This window comes from Littorina saxatilis, unplaced genomic scaffold, assembly GCF_037325665.1.
Source record: "Littorina saxatilis isolate snail1 unplaced genomic scaffold, US_GU_Lsax_2.0 scaffold_801, whole genome shotgun sequence".
In the NCBI taxonomy this organism is placed as follows: Eukaryota; Metazoa; Mollusca; class Gastropoda; order Littorinimorpha; family Littorinidae; genus Littorina; species Littorina saxatilis.
The window spans coordinates 6,538-26,096 of NW_027126532.1; the positions used below are offsets into that span (position 1 = coordinate 6,538).

Below are 19,559 nucleotides of genomic sequence, written 5' to 3' on the forward strand. Positions count from 1 at the left end.
CTTTGTAGTAGTTTGGGTCCGACCTTAGGTAGTTGTGTCCTAACTATTGGTGTTTGTGTGTGACTTTGTAGTAGTTTGGGTCCGACCTTAGGTAGTTGTGTGGGATTTTTACACATTCTATATTTATTACTCATTAGGTCACGATCAGGTCACTAACATTCGTGTGATTTTGGTCATGATGTGACCCAAAGTGGTTGGCGGGACCCCAAAAAACAATAAATTTGATTTGACTAACATTCGCAGCTTTGGTCAGGTTAAAAAGAGACCTGTCTGCGCCAGTGTGTTGCATAACCCACTGTGGACCGAAGTCAAGGACTGGGTGGCCGAGTGGTAACGCACTTGCGCTCGGAAGCGAGTTCGACCCTGGGTCAGGGCGTTAACAATTTTCTCCCCCCTTTCCTAACCTAGGTGGTGGGTTCAAGTGCTAGTCTTTTGGGTGAGACGAAAAACCGAGTTCCCTTCGTGTACACTACATTGGGGTGTGCACGTTAAAGATCCCACGATTGACAAAAGGGTCTTTCCTGGCAAAATTGTATAGGCATAGATAAAAATGTCCACCAAAATACCCGTGTGACTTGGAATAATAGGCCGTGAAAAGTAGGATATGCGCCGAAATGGCTGCGATCTGCTAGCCGATGTGAATGCGTGATGTATTGTGTAAAAAAAATTCCATCTCACACGGCATAAATAAATCCCTGCGCCTTGAATATGTGCGCGATATAAATTGCATAAACAATTTTTTTTTTTAAATATAAAAAAAATCCCTGCGCTTAGAACTGTACCCACGGAATACGCGCGATATTACCCAATATTGACGGACTGTGTGATGATATCTTCTGCTATGGTCTGTTTTGACAGTGATATTAAAATCGAGACCGGAGGTCGAAGATATCATCACACAGTCTGTCAATGTTAGATATATTGCTAATTCTTTGGACATTTTGTATTTACTTGCCTAGGGCGGGGATATAGCTCAGTTGGTAGCGCGCTGGATTTGTATTCAGTTGGCCGCTGTCAGCGTGAGTTCGATCCCAGGTTCGGCGGAAATTTATTTCAGAGTCAACTTTGTGTGCAGACTCTCTTCGGTGTCCGAACCCTCCCCCCGTGTACACTACATTGGGTGTGCACGTTAAAGATCCCACGATTGACAAAAGGGTCTTTCCTGGCAAAATTGCTTAGGCACAGTTAATAATTGTCTACCTATACCCGTGTGACTTGGAATAATAGGCCGTGAAAGGTAAATATGCGCCGAAATGGCTGCAATTACTGGCCGTATAAAATTTCATCTCACACGGCATCACTGCAGAGCGCCTAGAACTGTACCCACGGAATATGCGCGATATAAGCGTCATTGATTGATTGATTGATTAAAGAAATTACAAAAGTATTTGTCTCAGTTTTGGCTGTTCCATATCCCTCCCTCTGATTATTATTTCTTTTTGTTCTCTCTTTTCTTGTACTTTGATTGATTGATTGATTGACTTTTCAGTATTTCAAAATGGCTTTTCTTTCAAAAAGTCTTTAGTCACTTGATCAACTAAATTCTGGGATCATTACATTTTCATATATACACAAAGAAAAAAGCCAAGCACCCCCCGAATGAATTTGTGATAATAATTGAGTCAAATTTGTTTTACCATTTTTTTTCTTCGTAATGACATACATGGGTTTCCATAATAAGGTTGGGAAGTTCACGCGTCAAGATTGTGTCGACACTGCCTGTGAGAAGCACGTGCAGCATGCAACCCATGAATGTTAAAAAAGGCAGTATGCTCACGCTGCAAATTTCTGTATTTAACACTGGGCGACGACAATTTGCAAACATTCTCTGTGAACATGGCGAGAAGACGATTATCAGAGGCGATCCGATGGCAGATTATAGGAATGCATGCTACAGGAGCATCCTTCAAAGCGATTGGTCGTCAACTTGGCTACCACTACACAGTCATCAGCCGTTTGGTACGCAAACATCGTCAGACTGGTGCTGTGAAGGACCGTCCACAGTCAGGGCGACCCCGTGTGACGTCAGAACGTGAAGACCGAGCTTTTCTCCGAATAATTCGGCGTGAGCCATTTTCAACGAGTACCGTCCTGAAACGAGCATGGCTTCCAAATCGACATCTGTCAACCAGGACCGTACGAAACCGCTTGAAAGCTGCAGGAATGGCAGCCCGAAGAGTCATTAAGCGTCCCCGACTGACAGATGACCACAAGAGAAGACGCTTGGCATGGTGTCTGGCACGGCAAAGATGGAACCTGAGAACGTGGAGGAGGATCCACTGGTCGGACGAAAGCAGATTCCTTCTCCATGTCACTGACGGCCGACTGAGGGTATGGAGGCACAGGAACACGGCCTATACACCCAGGAACATCAGACAAACTGTTCCATTCGGTGGCGGGTCAGTCATGGTTTGGGGTTGCATTTCCCATGACTGCAAGCTAGACCTTGTCACCGTACGTGGCAACCTCACGGGTGATCAGTATATGCGACATGTCCTGGAACCTGTTGTCGTTACTCATTTTGACAACCACCCACTTGCCACAAGACCCGTGTACATGGATGATAACGCCAGGCCTCATCGATCCAGGGCAGTAGTGGACTACCTCCAGAACAACGCTGTAACAACACTCCCATGGCCGGCAATGAGTCCAGATCTTAATCCGCTGGAGCATGTTTGGGACATCCTGGGGCGTCGTATACAAGCTCTGCAGCCTCCTGTGCAGACATTACGTGAATTGGAGGCAGCTTTGCATCGTGAGTGGTTGCAAGTGACCCGTGAACAGATCCGACGTTTGACTGGAGGGATGAGACGCAGGGTTGACGCCGTCATCCGGGCACGCGGGGGTTTCACTCGATATTGAACTTTTGAATCGCGTATGCCATCTGAGCACTCTCAATTACATTTTTTTCATGACACATTTACCTAAACCTGTCTTTTTCAGCTTGCAGCTCCATACTTATCAGGGGTACTGTTTTAGGGTTAAAACGTCACTTTTTGGCAAGGTACCAAATCACGATTAAAACCAATCAAAACTGGAGTTTTCTTGTGTGATGTTATTTCCAAAGAGTTGCTCTTGTCGATAACATTTGTCAAACCGAGCTCCTGAACTTACTGTTTCCATACCAGAACTTTAAAAATCAGTCATTGCGAAATTGAAGGGGGGTGCTTGGCTTTTTTCTTTGTGTATATATTTGTTTGTTTTTAAATTTAGGTGTTTTTGCTTTTGAAGTGGGGAAGCAATAAAGGAAATGTCGTCGATATCACTTTTGCACTGAGCTCAGTTTTGCCCAATTGACCAATGGAAATCCACGTAACATATGAAATAGCAATATCAATCAATCAATCAATCAATGACGCTTATATCGCGCATATTCCGTGGGTACAGTTCTAGGCGCTCTGCAGTAATGCCGTGTGAGATGAAATTTTATACGGCCAGTAATTGCAGCCATTTCGGCGCATATTTACCTTTCACGGCCTATTATTCCAAGTCACACGGGTATAGGTAGACAATTATTAACCGGCTGTGCCTAAGCAATTTTGCCAGGAAAGACCCTTTTGTCAATCGTGGGATCTTTAACGTGCACACCCAATGTAGTGTACACGGGGGGTGGGGGGGGTTGGACACCGAAGAGAGTCTGCACACAAAGTTGACTCTGAAATAAATTTCCGCCGAACCTGGGATCGAACTCACGCTAACAGCGGCCAACTGAATACAAATCCAGCGCGCTACCAACTGAGCTATATCCCCGCCCCAATATAGGCCTCATATTGATTGATTGATTGATGTGACCGAGACACGGCGCCGGCAGCGTAGGTCACGATCAGGTCACTAACATTCGTAACCTTGGTTAGGTGAAAAAGAGGCCTGTCTGCACCTTTGTGTTGCATAACCCGCCGTGGACCGAAAAGGTAATGTGACCGACCACCAGCGCCAGCAGTATAGGTCACGATCAGGTCAGGTGGACTGCATCACTGGATGTAATTTATAACTGCTTCTGAAATATGCTCCCAGAAAATAAGGATCAGTACTTTGAAGCTCCATATCTCTGAAACTACAAATAATGAAATTGTTTAACTGGCTATATAATTATGCTCGGAAAGGCCATTCTTCTACTTTTTCTTTTTCTGCGTTCTCCCCGTACCTAGGAGAAAAACGCGTATGTGACCGCTTTTAAGTTCCCACCACATTGGGGGTCACATTCCGTCTTCGGGGAGGATGAGTACTTTGGTACGTGTGTTTGTGTAGCCGGCATTCACCCGTCAATATTTTAATAGCATCATGCTTTAACCCATTTCTTTCTAGGGAGATTTTTTCTAAGGGCTTACAAAAATAAGATATTTTATTATCAGATCAGCTTGTAAAGGAGATACTATTTAAAAAAAAAAAAAGAAGTCGAATGCGTGGTGACAACTGCCGCTCCGACTGAGGGGGGATTTACTAAAAAGAAAGGAAGGGGGTGGGGGGGGGAGGTGTTCGGGAAGAGGTCGAGGGCAAAGGGATACAGAGCCGTTACAATTACGATGTTGAGGGGGGGGGGGGGTTGGGGGGGCAGCAAATATGTGCATGCACGTGGTGGTCAGTAACATTTTTCACACAACTTGCCGTTTGCTTTTAATCCTACTTACATATGTTCATTTCTCTTGTGTTATTTTATTTCTGTCAGAAGAAAAGGGATGAATGAAAGACATGACCGGCTGGATAAAATATATCTGAGTGAAACGTTACTTCTTCAAGAGTCCGTCTTTGATTTCTTTTTTCTCTTATTTTTAACAATTTAGATTGATTTTATTTATGTCAATTTCTCGCGAAAACATTGTTTTCAATGCTGACTGGTGCGTGGTGTCTTGGTGCGTGGTTCGAACATGACTGTGGTGTCCAGCTCAAGTCGTGTCTTCCGCGTGTGATGTTTGAAGTGGGCCTATTTGGACGAAGCTAAGTAGATGGGGAGTACGAACATCAGCAGATTCCACGATTTTATGATCCTACCGGGGATAAGAGACAGAGACTGTCAAGTGCTCTTACATGAACCAGTCTGTCCGATCGAGTCAAGGTGTGATTTTTGCGTTCTACTTACACGCCTGTATTCTCAGCTCACAACTCCTCGCAAAACATCTCAAAGAAAAGTGACATTGCATGAGTCGGAAAGATAATAGGAAAGATTTAGACCTCAGAATAGGGTCAATTAGAGACGATAAACCAAAGCACAAAGAATACTACACAGCATTACGTGGTTTTTTTGCACGCGATCTGTTTCTCGTAAGGCACGCAATAAGGACGCCTGTTAACCCGTGATTTGTAAAAATTTAAACAAAAAATGTAATTCTTTTTTCATGTCTTTCTTGTCCCATCGCTGAGAAATTCGGATCGCTTCCTCCCAGTGGAAAGCTAGCAAGCGATGGGACAAGAAATACATACACAAAAATATATATATAATAGATCCCTTGACTTTGGGGTAGCACGACTAGGTTGCTGCTAGCTTTCCACTGGGAGGAAGTGACCCTAATTTCCCAGCGATGGGACAATCTATAAATGAAAAACAAATCTGAAAAAAAATCTTATAGATCCCTTGACTTTCGGGGTAGCGCGACTCTGTAGTTGCTGCTAGCTTTCCATTGGGAGGAAGCGACCCGAATTTCCCAGCAATGGAACAATCTAGTAATGAAAAAAAATAATCTAATATATCCCTTGACTTGGGGATAGTGCGACTCTGTTGCTGCTAGCTTTCCATTGGGTGGAAGCGACCCGACTTTCGCAGCGTTCGGGCAATCTAGTAATGAAAAAAAAAATCCAAAAAAATCCAATAGATCCCTTGACTTAAGGGTAGCGCGACTCTGTTGCTGCTAGCTTTTTATTGGGAAGAAGCGACCCGAATCTTCCAGCGATGAGACAATCTAGAAATCTAATAGATCCCTTGACTTGGGATGTTAAGCTACTGGGATTGGGGCGAAATGGGATAACGGCGATCCGGGATTGCGCCAAAATGGGATGTGGAGCTAATGGTACATGACATGGTGGTAAAATGACACTTGGCCTGAGAAATGTCGCCAAAATGCGATGGGGGCGAATTGGGATAACGGCGAAACGGGACTAATAGATCCCTTGACTTTGGGGTAGTGCGACTCTGTCACTGCTAGCTTTCCACTGGGAGGAAGCGACCGGAATTTCCCAATGATGGGACATCCTAGTAATGAAGAAAAAAACCAATCTTAAAATTAACAGAGTCGCAATACCCCTAAAGTCAAGGGGTTTCGTTTTTGTCCCTTGACTTTGAGGATGACAAGAAAATATCGGGCGCGCCCCGCGATTTGTAAAAATGTTTTTACAACTGGCGGGGCGCGCTCCGTGATTTGTAATTATTTTTTTTACATTTTTACAAATCACGGGTTAACAACGGCTTATTGCTACACAAAGCATCTAGTGGGCAACGAATTCTGATTTTTTAAAGTTTTTTTGTGTGAGTAAGAATATTTTTTATGTGCACCCCAACCCCCTCCCCAAAGTTGATTTGGTACGATGAAAAGATAAGAAAATCTTCCAAGCCATTTGGTCGTTTCAATGACGTAAACTAGTTATAATTAAAAAAAAACTAAAACCCATGTGCCTACTTTTTTATGACGTGTAGAATAGACCTCCGAACCGCATATCTACACTATGTTGTATTCCAACCATCCCCTAACTTAATAGGTCTGGCACTGACAAACATATCTGACTGCCCAACCGACCATCGCGTGCGATCCAGAGCAACTGAATAATAGTGACTATCCACAATAGAACAATTTAATTCCAACCAAAATGGTACGGAACAGTTTCCTATCTATATGCGTTGGAAGGCGTCTGCATTTAGAGTAATGTTTGTCCCGGGCTAAAGTATTTTAATGTATATTCAGAACTCATTCTCGTCATATGGACATAATACAGTTAACTTGTTTTAGTTTGCCAAGTTGTACCTTGTATTCATATAAATTAACAATCCTTGTGTAAAAGAACAAACCGAGCGGTTGGTTTGACAGGAACACGGCGACAATAAACATTTCCAGCTGACGACGGTGGTCAACTCAACCGGACCTATGAAGTAGGATCCTTTACAGTGAATTGCAATTGTTGTGTCTGCTGCTCTCTCATCATGTACTTGAAAGCCCTTTACATCAGTCTTTCATGACAAACCTTGCTTTAACAATTGCCTCTTGAAAAAGCACTGATTTCAATTAGTAACATAGTGACAGCTTAGGGTAACCTTCGCCTACATTCTCTTGCTAAGTGTGTACAGAGAGGAAGAGAGAGAGAGAGAGAGAGAGAGAGAGAGAGAGAGAGAGAGAGAGAGAGAGAGAGAGAGAGAGAGAGAGAGAGAGAGAGAGAGAGTGAGAGAGACTTAGACTTAGACTTAGAACATTTTATTGACATAAATGGTAAACATTTTAAGCCAAGGGCCTAATCTTACAACGTGCCCTTTACATTCACACTAACACATCCGCACGCATATAACCAACATAATATAATGAAATCATATAGGCATAACATGTAAATGTACAGTAAATAGGCATAAGCACCACGGCCACACGAAACACACAGTCTAATATACGAAGTAAAACAATATGACTACTATATGCTATGAATATGTAATATGACGTGAATATAATTATTACCAGCTATTGTGTTTTCAGCGTAGCAATAGGGTCCGATATTTAGACGAGACAAGTATAATGCGACGAGTCGAAGACGAGTCGCATTATACTTGTTCGAGTCTAAATATCGGACCCTATTGCTACGCTGAAAACATAATAGCGATTATATAGCTGTTATGACCTTGATTCGTTGTTCCAAACTTACAAAATGACAGTTTTTGCGTCGATGCGTTGATCTCAGGTTTTGATAGCAGACGAACTTCTTACGCACATCATGTTCGCGCAGACATGCACACCGCTACACGCTTTCTGACTTTGGAAGAAAAACTGACTCCAAGTGCATTCGATTTCACAACACAGTTGTTGAAACTGCCAGCTTTTTAAGTTGTCAGTGTACGCTGTTGTCGATAGAAACATCGCCACGTGGTACAGATGTGTAAACCGGAACCATGCGTCGGCCATTTTACTCAATATGCTTTTGGATATTGCGGAAAATGGCCGACTTCGGCAGCTACACGCTTTCTGACTTTGGAAGAAAAACTGACTCCAAGTGCATTCGATTTCACAACACAGTTGTTGAAACAGCTTTTTAAGTTGTCAGTGTGTGCTGTTTTCGATAGAAACATCGCCGCGTGGTACAGATGTGTAAACCGGAACCATGCGTCGGCCATTTTACTCAATATGCTTTTGGATATTGCGGAAAATGGCCGACTTTGGCAGCAATATGCTTTGATGATCGGGAGATACCATCCAATCACAGCCCCCGAATTCCCCCACGTGTTCATCAGAATAGCTATATATATAGTAATATTAATATAGTATACATTAGACAGAACTGTAAGATTCACATAATTATGTCACCGTGGGTGTGTACTTACAGAGAACAGTTTAGATGTTTTTTTAAGGAAGATTTAAAGATATTTACAGATTTGCTAGTTTTAACATTCGAAGGAAGAGAGTTGCACCTTGACGGCCCAGCAAAGGAGAGAGAGAGAGAGAGAGAGGTAGAGACAGAGACAGAGACCGAGACAGAGAGACTGAGAGAGACAGAGACAGAAAGAGAGACAGAGAGAACTTAGAACTCAGAACTTTATTACATTAGGATAAAGGTTTTAGGCTTAGTCTTATCTTCCAACCTGTCCTTGGAACATACTACAGAGAATAATTGTAAACGAAAGCAAAGACTGCGCACATACACACACACACACACACACACACACACACACACACACACACACACACACACACACACATCCACACACACACCCTCGTATACACACACACGCACACACAAGCTCACACACACTTACACACACACACACACACACACACACACACACACACACACACACGCACACACACACACACATGCACACATATACACACACACATGTTTGCGCGCGCGAGCGTGCGCTCGCTTACCTACACACATGCACATGCTATCATTTCATACCTAAAAGGAGCAGTATCTAATCAAAGTATTAAAGGTCAACCACATTGCTCGGTCAAAAAAATTCTGCTGAGAGAACATTACTAAATAGTACCAGATGCAAAATATTGGCAAGCAAAGTCCTTTGGTTTAATAGATATCGATCAATGAAAGTGGGTTTTCATACCTGCAATTAAGGGTAAGGGAAGTAAGAATCTAAAACGCAGCCATGGCTGATCTCCCCTCGCAGTGACGTCAGCAGCTGTATTGGCATGGCAGACCATGAAGAAAACAGTGAAACAAGCAGCGTTTCTTCACTGGAACTATCGTGCTACAGTAGTGATTTTGAGGTTTTGAATGAACACGATCTTCAACCATACCAGTTTGAACCTGAGCTGTCCGATGCTGAGGTTGAGGAAACACCCGACAGAGACGATTTTAGCGAGTCTCTCGATCGTTTGATGTCCACCAACTGGTAAGAAACTACCACTGATTCAGTGATTGTGAGACTCTTCCTCGTATATATTCCTATTATAGAATCGATTCTGGTAGAGCTTGTTTTGCAGTCAGTAATTTGTAAAGTTTGTGCGATGTCTTCTTTTACCCTTGATGCAATTCATGCATGCCAGAAAGTGATGCGCATTCCTGATTATAATTTTAGTCAAAACATCATCCTACTGAGTAGTCAGTATGCCCACTCAATCATTGCTAGTAGCAGTCCCCAAAACTAAAACTAGCCAAATCAGTACACGTATGAATATACCAATGTTCCAATGGAATAACAATTTATTATGGTTTTGTCTAGACATAATGGTCACTACCATTGGTTGTGAATTTGTCCATTTCAGTTGTTTTACTGCCTTAGTAGATCAATTTTTTTGTGTGAGTTTGTAGACTGCAGAGAATTTGAACTAAACTTGTATCAAATTTTGTGTGTGCAGGTGTCAGTGCGCAAACTGTGCAGGCATGGGCTCAATCCGAGAATGCCGCTGTTGTCAAGAAATTCCAGAAATGGAATCACTGACAGTAAGCACAGGGGTGGGCTGCATCACTGACCACCCTGGCTTCAGATCAGTGTGCTTGGACCACTATGTCTTGGAGACATGCTATCACTGGTACAACCAGCAGTATGGGAGGGCTATACAGGATGCTAATGAGTAAGTTATTTTTTTTTAGAATTGTAATCATGATACTATAAATAGGTTTATGTCATAGATGTGCAAAAACAAATAACAATAAAATAAAAAAATGAAAATTAATTGTCAGATATTCATTTTTATTTCAAGACAATTCATTTATTCGCATGTGCTAATTCTGAGCAAAGCAATATGGGGAATGTTTTCAAGTATCCTGATTGTACACTTTGTGTACTGTGGACTGGGTGGCCGAGTGGTAACGCACTTGCGCTCGGAAGCGAGAGGTTGCGAGTTCGACCCTGGGTCAGGGCGTTAGCAATTTTCTCCCCCCTTTCCTAACCTAGGTGGTGGGTGCTAGTCTTTCGGATGAGACGAAACGCCGAGGTCCCTTCGTGTACACTACATTGGGGTGTGCACGTTAAAGATCCCACCATTGACAAAAGGGTCTTGTGTGTGGCGCACGTTATATGTCTTTCGGATGAGATGAAAAACCGAGGTCCCTTTGTGTACACTACATTGGGGTGTGCACGTTAAAGATCCCACGATTGACAAAAGGGTCTCTCCTGGCAAAATTGTATCGGCATAGATACAAATGTCCACCAAAATACCCGTGTGACTTGGAATAATAGGCCGTGAAAAGTAGGATATGCGCCGAAATGGCTGCGATCTGCTGGCCGATGTGAATGCGTGATGTATTGTGTACAAAAAATTCCATCTCACACGGCATAAATAAATCCCTGCGCCTTGAATATGTGCGCGATATAAATTGCATAACATTTTTTTTTAAAAATCCCTGCGCTTAGAACTGTACCCACGGAATACGCGCGATATAAGCCTCATATTGATTGATTGATTGATACTGTCATTAATACTGTATGCTTGTTTTTCTTTCCAGGCAGTATCGGTATGTAGCTTACCGCATGCTTGTGCGGTGGGTCTGGAAATGGCTGGGAGAGACATCAGGGTCACCTTACCAGCTTGTGCGGTTGCAAGAATTAGAGAACAGTTTCCTAGTGCAGATGGGCAGTACGTGGGTTATAGGGACCCACGACCTCCCGATCACAGGGCGGACGCCTTACCACTAGGCCACCGTGCCGGTTTGTCTTATTAGTGCAGTAGACGAATTCTGGCATTGTAGAGTGACATACACTGGGCGAAAAGTGGCGTTTTGTATCTTACAAAACTACTCAAAATCCCAACAAAACTTCAAGTTTCAATGGGTTTATCACATTTTGGTGTTCACGACAACGCCAGATTTTGATTGGATTTTGTTGAAGTTATCGCAGCGAAATTGCCTGGAATTTCAGCGCGTTTTGCGACGGTCAAAACATCATGTTAAACCATGTTACAGCATGTCTGTAACATGCAAAAATTCCAAGTTTTGATGGCATTAAAGCTTTGGTTTAACGCCAAGTAACATCATGTTATCGTAGACTTAACTTGCAAAACTGCTTGTTTTGGTGGTGTTACAGCTTGCTTGTAATGTGATTAACATCATGTTATCGTAGACTTAACTTGCAAAACTGCTTGTTTTGGTGGTGTTACAGCTTGCTTGTAATGTGATTAACATCATGTTATTGCTGGTATAACATGCAAAACCCCATGTTATGTTGGTGTTAAAGCTTGCTCAAATGCCTATTAACTCCATGTTATGTTGGTGTTAAAGCTTGCTCAAATGCCTATTAACACCATTTTAGTTGGTGTAAGGCTTGATTATTAATGTAAAAACCATGTTATGACGTTCACATAATTGTTTTCCACTGGATGGAATTTTGTGGAAAAGAAAGCATGTTGTTTGGGAATTGTGTGCGGGTTTCATGCTTGGATATTGCACTATGCTGACTTGTCACAGGTCAATTTACATTTAACAATATTAGTTTTCAAATGCATCATCCTTCACACATTATGTAAACATCTTTAACATTAACACTTTGGTTGTAAAATGATTGCACTTTATTCAAACAGGACAAAAACAAAAATGCTGATTCACAATGTACAATAGCAAAGGACTATTTTGAGTGGAGACAGTGTTCATCCACACTATAGATGCCCTGTGAAAACATTGGCCATAGATATATGTGAATTACTTCCCTTGGGTATGAACATTTATGAATGATTAAATGGGTGAAAGGCCACACAAAATGAAAATCAGTAAATAACAAAATCACTTCCCTTGTGAGTAAGAACAGTCATACCATGTTCCAACTTTTTGCTAAAAATTCGCCCACAATGTGACCTTCAAAGTTAACAAGAAGAGCAAACGCTCGATCGAGTCACTTTCGCAGTTCTGAATATTATATGAGGCATCAGATGGACAGGAAGAAATTGCTATTCACAACACAATGAGTCACGTTCACATAAAATTTGAGCCCGGTCACTTTTATAGTTTCCGAGAAAAGCCCAACGTTAAGTTGTGTGTTGCCGAACAGAAAAGGCTAGTTATCTCCCTTGTTTTTCTGATAACGTTCGTAAAAGGCTACAGATGTAAATACTTTGATGTAAAGAATAATCCTACAAAGTTTCAATCACATCCGATGAACTTTGTCAAAGATATAAAATGTCTAATTTTTCCTTTGACGCTGACCTGTGACCTTGAAAAAGGTCAAAGGTCAACGAAACCATCGTTAAAGTGTAGAGGTCATTGGAGGTCACGACTAAACAAAATAGCCCGATCGCTTTGATAGTTTCCGAGAAAAGTCCAACGTTAAGGTGGTGTCTACGGCCGGCCGGCCGGATGGCCGGACGGACGGCCGGCCGGACAGACTAACACTGACCGATTACATAGAGTCACTTTTTCTCAAGTGACTCAAAAAGGGGTAACTGAACTTCATGTTTGGATGTCATGGAGTCATGGAGTCCAACATGAAGAAATGTATAAGAACACAAGAATGTATGCATGACAAAGAACAAATGTTTATTTTTGAATGTTTTATGTATGTTATTATTACGGACACAAAAGCTCAGCAATGCAATTTCTCTTTTAGAGATTAATAAAGTTATTTTATTGTATTGTATTGTATTGTATGTCAGTAAATTTTGAAAGCCCTAGATTCATAAACATCTGAAAACTGCTCAACGTCTTTGCATCACGGCACATTAATAAAAGTAAGAGTTAGTAAGACTGGCCTAACTGCTATGGTGAGGCAGTAATAACTCGTTGATGAAGAATTATTTGAATTCTGAATTTCGAACAAACAAATACAGTGTCCTTCCAAACACCCTTTTCAGGCCTCCAAGAATAAAAAAAATAAGCTGGTCTTATAAAGGAGGAAATCTGCTTAATATCTAGGTAAATGTACAACAGGTTGTGAACAGAAAATCCAAAAATGTAAGGTCTGAAAAGCGGGGAAGTTTGAAAAGGGGGGAAGGGGGGGACCTAAAATGTGACGATCATAACAACCATAATTTATCTAACAAAGTTCATTCTGAAATCTTCTTCAGCGTTTGATTATGGAGAGACTAAATCCTCAGTTCAGATGTGGTCTTAACTCCTTGTCTCCCAGGTACACACAGTCACTATGTACATTGCATCTGTTATCATTCGGCACATATCTGCATCCTGCTTAGACTGTTAGCTTCAGTCGCTTCCTGTAACGTTGATCTAACGCCAGGATTCTAGCCTGTTGATACAGTTTCTACAATTCTGAGTGACCTGCTGCAGCACAGCTGGTCTCGGCTTAAAAAATCTTGGTCAACATAGATGGGGTACAAAGTGTTAAAATAAAGCGTCCTTCCAAAGTTGATGACAGGTCCCCAGAGTATTCACACAATTATATGGTACTGGAACTGGAAGCCTTGCACGGCGACGAAAAAGATGTCCACGCCTACATGAAGAAGCATCCTTCACGGCTTCAGCGGAAACAGTCGGCTGGGGATGAGGACAGCACCTATGTAAAAAATATAGACAAGAACAAAATATATGTCAATGGGAAAACAAAGAAACAAGTAGAGAAGGACCTCCCCACCTTTACACAGTGAAAATGAAAAACACATGTGAATGTACTTATGTTTTAAATCTCCCCCCCCCCACCCCCCCAATTAAGACCAATTATCCAAGATATTTTTCAGTCCTCAAAGGAGAATTTCACTGTTCTCACGGAACCCTGAAGAAAACTGAGCTGTGCTAATATATTACATAACTGCAAACATCCCTCAAATTCAATATTGCAAGCCACTATACATTTCTCATAAAGGCACTTCATGCTCACGTGTGAAAACTAACATAAGTTTACAAGTGTGTATCTACTTATAATAATAATAATAATAGCGGGCATTTATAAAGCGCCTTATCAGAAGTTCAAAGCGCGTGACAACAATACGTGTATAAAAAATTCATACAATCACTGTCAGATTCAAACAACACATCATGCACATCTCACATCCCCAGACTCTATGCTAAGGCCAAAAAAAAAGAAGTCTGTTTACGGTATCCCGACCGACCCTATTTTTTTGCGCGACCCTAGACTTTTTTTTGGCATTTGGGGGAAAAAAAAAAAATCAAAATTTTAAAACAAAGTTTGTTTTTTGGCTAAATAATTTGATGTTTTTTGGAGAAAAAAAAAATTCCGACCTACCGACCCTATTTTTTGGGCCGATGTTACCGTAAACAGACTATTTTTTTGTTTGGCCTAAGGAACTATCCGTAATGTTGTTGGAACAAGTGAGTTTTCAAATTGGACTTAAAAGATGAAATGTATGGAGAGTGACGTAATAGAAAGGGGAGTGAATTCCATAACTGAGGGCCATGATATGAAAACGTGCGGAAGCCATGAGCCTTGCGTTTAAAGCAACCTTGACGGAGAAGTCGAGCATCAGCAGAAGAATGAAGGGTGCGAGAGGGAGACCAGTTCCGAAAAATAGGCAGGTGCCGATTCAGAGATGATCTTGTAGCAGAAGCAGGCAGCTTTATACCTAATACGTTGAGACACAGGAAGCCAGTGAAGTTCTTTCATGAGAGGAGTGCTGCAGAGTGTTGTACTTTTTGCAAGGGTTGGAGAGTGGAGTCAGGGCAGCCTATGAGAAGGGATTTGCTGTAATCTAATCTACACAGAATGCAGGATGTAACGAGAGTTTTAGTGGCATCAACAGTCAGAAATGTTCTTGTGGAACCTATTCTTCTAGTTCTAATGTAGTACCTGTTTGTAGTGAACTCACCAGCAGGAGTATTGCATACATAATTACGCATTACTGAATTAAAGTAACTATTTTCAAAGCTTCTCGCTTACCTTGGAATAGTGTCAAGCAGCTTATGTTGTGTCTAGATCAGCAATCAGATCTTCACACTCAGCCTGCACTTGCTGAAAACTGGACATGCCTGTATCTCAATCAAGCTGTTGTTGCGGAGACAACGGAATCATGCTCAAGTCAGGTCCAACTGAAATAAAAGCATATTGTTAGCTGATAAATGATTTGATCAAGCAAAACCATGCGGTATTTTTTTAATAAAATATTTTGTATACCCCGCTAATGCAAAAATAATGTACTTATTTACTATCAGCATTAATTTTAGCTGGTCATTCAAACCAGAGCTTGTTCTAGAACTCCACAAGAACAACAATGGCAGTTGGCAATGGCACTGGCAGAATACAGATCAAAACAATATTAGTATTAGCCTCACCAAGGGTTGACTTCCCATCAAAATGAATGACGGACTGAATCAAACTTCAGAGACATTACAATTTTTCACAACGATTTTTTCAGCAAACAGCCATGTTTTAATACCTGTACAAATGTATCAGTGATATCACTATGAGTATGACAGTATGACAGTGTGGTAAGCTTACCGACGATTCGTTCAGTATAGTCTTTCTATGTAAGTAGTGGTCCAGTGAACGATACCTTCCGCCTGTGGTTCGAGACAGAGATTAAGTTGAAACTTAATTCGAGAAGCCAAACACTGACGAATACTTACGTATTTTGAGCAAAACCCACGCACGTCGACCACAAGTTGATGTCTGCTGGAGTACGTAATCATAACGTAGAGGACAACAGTTTCACTTGGCTGGCTTCGGTTATTCCCACCTGTATCTGTTCCTTGCTGTTCTCCAAGAGACACCATGGTGCAGCAAGCTGAAGGGTGTCCTGTCGTATTTCCTCGAAGTTGTAGTAGGCAACCAGGAGGTGGGGGGCGACTGACCTGCAGCAGAATTCAAATCAATTAGTCAAGTCACTATGACATATCTTTATTGTTATCGCCACACGACGGGCGCTGTGGCGGGGTGGTAAGACGTCGGCCTCGTAATCGGAAGGTCGAGGGTTCGAATCCCGGCTGCGGCCGCCTGGTGGGTTAAGAGTGGAGATTTTTCCGATCTCCCAGGTCAACTTGTGTGCAGACCTGCTAGTGACTTATCCCCCTTCGTGTGTACAGTAGTCCCTTCCATTTCCGGCCCTTTCGTGGGCGTGAACCTACCCGGAGCGGCCAGCTTTCCCATGACTAATGAGTTTTCCTTCTATAATTGACTCTTAATGGCCGTTAACCTGTCTGACGCGGTCAACGGTCACTGATTTTTGCCCTAAGGTGCCCCTCTTACTCGACAGGAGCGGCCACTTAACGGCCACTTGTCACTTTCGCGGGCGAGCGCCTGTGGTGTGTGTGTGTGTGTGTGTGTGTGTGTGTTGTGTGCACAGACGGCACAGCACGAGCAGACGACATGAATACTTACGCATGCGCAAACTGTAAATACAGACATGCGCATACATGTACATTTACGGCAGTCACTTCCGGATCGATCACAGCTGATGTGAGTTTGAAACACTTGTTTATCTGACACTCAAATACATATATAATAATCCAAACAACACACATAGAAACATACGAAACAATAGCTTAGCCAAGACGATCGAGTTAAACACGCAAATAATTAAGATGTATAAACGAAAGCAAAACTAACAGAGACAATGAATCGGCGGCTCGTGGATGATCGCTTTCTTTTCTTCATGAAAACTTGATCGTGTTTTTTGGGGTTTTTTGGAGGAGGAGGGGGCCTGTAATGAACGGCCACCTGATATTTGCGGTCACCTTTGCAATGACTAATGGGTGACCGGATATGGCAGGTACTACTGTACACGCAACCACAAGACCAAGTGCGCACGGAAAAGATCCTGTAATCCATGTCAGAGTTCGGTGGGTTATGGAAACACGAAAATACCCAGCATGCTTCCTCGAAAGCGACGTGTGGCTGCCTAAATGGCGGGGTAAAAACGGTCATACACGTAAAAACACGAGTGTACATGGGAGTTTCAGCCCACGAACGCAGAAGAAGAAGTTATCGCCACACCAACCCTAAATTTTTCCTACCATACTGTATTTGTTATCCGAGAGAGAAAAAATCCATGTTGCAGACTCAACTGGAAAAATTCCCTTCTCCATCATCTAGTGGACAGAGCTCACATGATTTCAAACAAATCTTTTTTTAAAGTCACATACTTTGTGCGACAGTGTTAGTTTACTAGTATAACTGTAATTTATAAATAGCAAATTAAAAAATATCACTTATCAGATAATCAGCTAAATGCCTGGCAGATGACCCTCATTCAAAGTGAGTCGTGGCTAAACCATGAAACTAGAAAAACAGGTTATACCACAATATAAATCTCACACTGACAGCGGACAAAACTGAGAAAACACCCAGTATACATGTACCGGTACTCACAAAAGAGTTACAAGTAGCATATTATCACTATCAGTATCACTAATAGCATACTATACTGGGCAAATAACAGCAATTTTTACTCACTGGGGGTTTCCTGGCTGGAGTCTTTGGTGTTTCTACTGACTTCTGTAGCACATGGTTGGTTGGCAGACTTCCTGGAATGAGAGTGCTCGCTTGCCTGTAGGCCCAGCAAAAAAACATGCAAAGAAAATGTTCAAAATGCTGAGTCGAAATTATAAGTTAAATTAACTAAACAGACCTATACATTTAGATCTATTGAAATAGAAACAAGAATTAGTAAAACACACTACTGCAAATCTGTCAAGAATGAACAAGACTGACTCAGTGACCGAGTAAAACAACAAAAGAAATCTAAGTTCTACTTCTAACCCAGAAGTTTACTAGAATATATTCAAAAACACATTATCACAAGAACAAAGAGTGGTTTTTTCCCCCATTACCTAATAATTATAGCTCAGAATTACGCCTTTGTCAATGTATGATTCAGAATACGATTGTGTTATTTTTTGTCTGCGAGCTGTAAAAGTACTAGTTACTACAAGTTCAGTACAAGTACTAAGCTTCATACTGATTGATTGATACTACTAGAGCTTCGTCACTTGAAGCATTACAAGCAAAACAACACAGCACAGACAATCAGATGAAAGCTTATTTTCGCTATATTACTAGTTTTTTTACGTACCGTATTTGAAGCATGTTTCTTTGAAATGTCGGGAACATCCTCGCATTCTTCGGGTTGAAAAGCTTGTCAGCACGGTTGATTTTGTGGAAGAGCAGCTCTCCATTCGGCATCCGCTTTTCCGTTTGGTATACCATGGAAAGTTATAAGCGTTGAAGATCTTAGTGAGCTCACGCTGCATCCAGGCATACAACAATTTGCACCGGGCATCTTGAAATCATGGTTCACTTCTCTGGCATCATCGAAAAATGGCGAAACGGAAGTGACTTTTTTCGGAATGCAGCTTTCTTCCGGTTGTCAGCACTTACCGCGAGCGCAGCGAGTTGATCCAGTCACAACTATGCGCCGGCATAGACCACTGATCTAACAAGAAAAATGTTCATTCAAAATGAACAGCGTCGATGCAATGTCCACCAAAGATTTATTTTGGGAAGTGTTAAAGGTTAGGGTCAAAAGTTAATGAATTGCATGTTGTGCTGGATATATATAAATGGTTTATTTCAGTCAATGCTTGCCATAATTGATCAAACAGCCACAAGAAAAAAAAACTTTTTAATTAAAAAATAGAGCTTGTTTGAAACAGGTAGAAAGGAAGAGTTGATATTGCAATATCTGTACGTGGGAATGTGGTGAAAAAGAGTGCTAAAAGTAGTAAGTCAGTCTCAGATCCATTTCAAATATTTATTGCAGAAAAACAAAATACAAATTACAAAAAAACACAGAACCATTACCAGGTGTCATAGGAATGTTTGAAAACAATAGTTTTAATTTTACACTGTAAATACAGGAATCAGAATTAAACACCTCAAACTGATTGGCACATGCATAATGAATCACCTGGAATTGCAACAGGGAGATACTGAAGTAATTGGAAACAAACATCTGAAATTGACAGAGAAACAATTGAAAATATAGTACCAGTTGACATGAGCGTACAATATTTTAATGGAAGTGCAATTTTAGCACGAAGCATCCGCAGGAGGATGCACTAACAATTACATAGTGCCACAAAATGTG

At 41.7% G+C, this 19,559-nt stretch overlaps 2 protein-coding genes across 3 annotated transcripts; one reads left to right on the top strand and one right to left on the bottom strand.

The window, feature by feature from the left end:
- The first annotated feature begins 9,041 nt into the window (after positions 1-9,041).
- Positions 9,042-11,330, top strand: LOC138954968 (uncharacterized). Its single transcript, XM_070326704.1, has 3 exons — positions 9,042-9,529; positions 9,996-10,211; positions 11,086-11,330. The coding sequence occupies exons 1-3, from the start codon at positions 9,327-9,329 to the stop codon at positions 11,273-11,275; spliced, it is 609 nt and encodes a 202-aa protein (XP_070182805.1). The 5' UTR covers positions 9,042-9,326; the 3' UTR covers positions 11,276-11,330.
- Positions 11,331-12,120: 790 nt separating this feature from the next.
- Positions 12,121-19,107, bottom strand: LOC138954969 (uncharacterized). 2 transcript variants are annotated; one of them, XM_070326707.1, is made up of 5 exons: positions 18,546-19,107; positions 17,927-18,020; positions 16,212-16,326; positions 15,416-15,564; positions 12,121-14,077 (listed from the first exon to the last, which is right to left on the bottom strand). In XM_070326707.1, exons 1-4 carry the CDS (start codon positions 18,677-18,679, stop codon positions 15,512-15,514), a joined length of 396 nt encoding a protein of 131 aa, XP_070182808.1. In that variant the 5' UTR covers positions 18,680-19,107; the 3' UTR covers positions 12,121-14,077; positions 15,416-15,511. The 2 variants fall into 2 exon arrangements, with proteins under 2 accessions (XP_070182808.1, XP_070182807.1); XM_070326706.1 differs by having other exon boundaries at positions 16,102-16,326; positions 18,546-19,092.
- Between the last annotated feature and the right edge of the window lie 452 nt (positions 19,108-19,559).

What these genes read in the sequence shown, in the direction of transcription:
- LOC138954969 (XM_070326706.1), bottom strand. Translation starts at nt 18,679, where the DNA reads ATGGTATACCAAACGGAAAAGCGGATGCCGAATGGAGAGCTGCTCTTC. An exon ending in AGAAACATGCTTCAAATACG is followed by an intron (nt 18,021 to 18,545) that starts GTACGTAAAAAA and finishes CTGGGCCTACAG; the next exon opens with GCAAGCGAGCACTCTCATTC. An exon ending in CTCCAGCCAGGAAACCCCCA is followed by an intron (nt 16,327 to 17,926) that starts GTGAGTAAAAAT and finishes ATTCTGCTGCAG; the next exon opens with GTCAGTCGCCCCCCACCTCC.
- LOC138954968 (XM_070326704.1), top strand. Translation starts at nt 9,327, where the DNA reads ATGGCAGACCATGAAGAAAACAGTGAAACAAGCAGCGTTTCTTCACTG. An exon ending in CGTTTGATGTCCACCAACTG is followed by an intron (nt 9,530 to 9,995) that starts GTAAGAAACTAC and finishes TTGTGTGTGCAG; the next exon opens with GTGTCAGTGCGCAAACTGTG. An exon ending in GCTATACAGGATGCTAATGA is followed by an intron (nt 10,212 to 11,085) that starts GTAAGTTATTTT and finishes TTTTCTTTCCAG; the next exon opens with GCAGTATCGGTATGTAGCTT.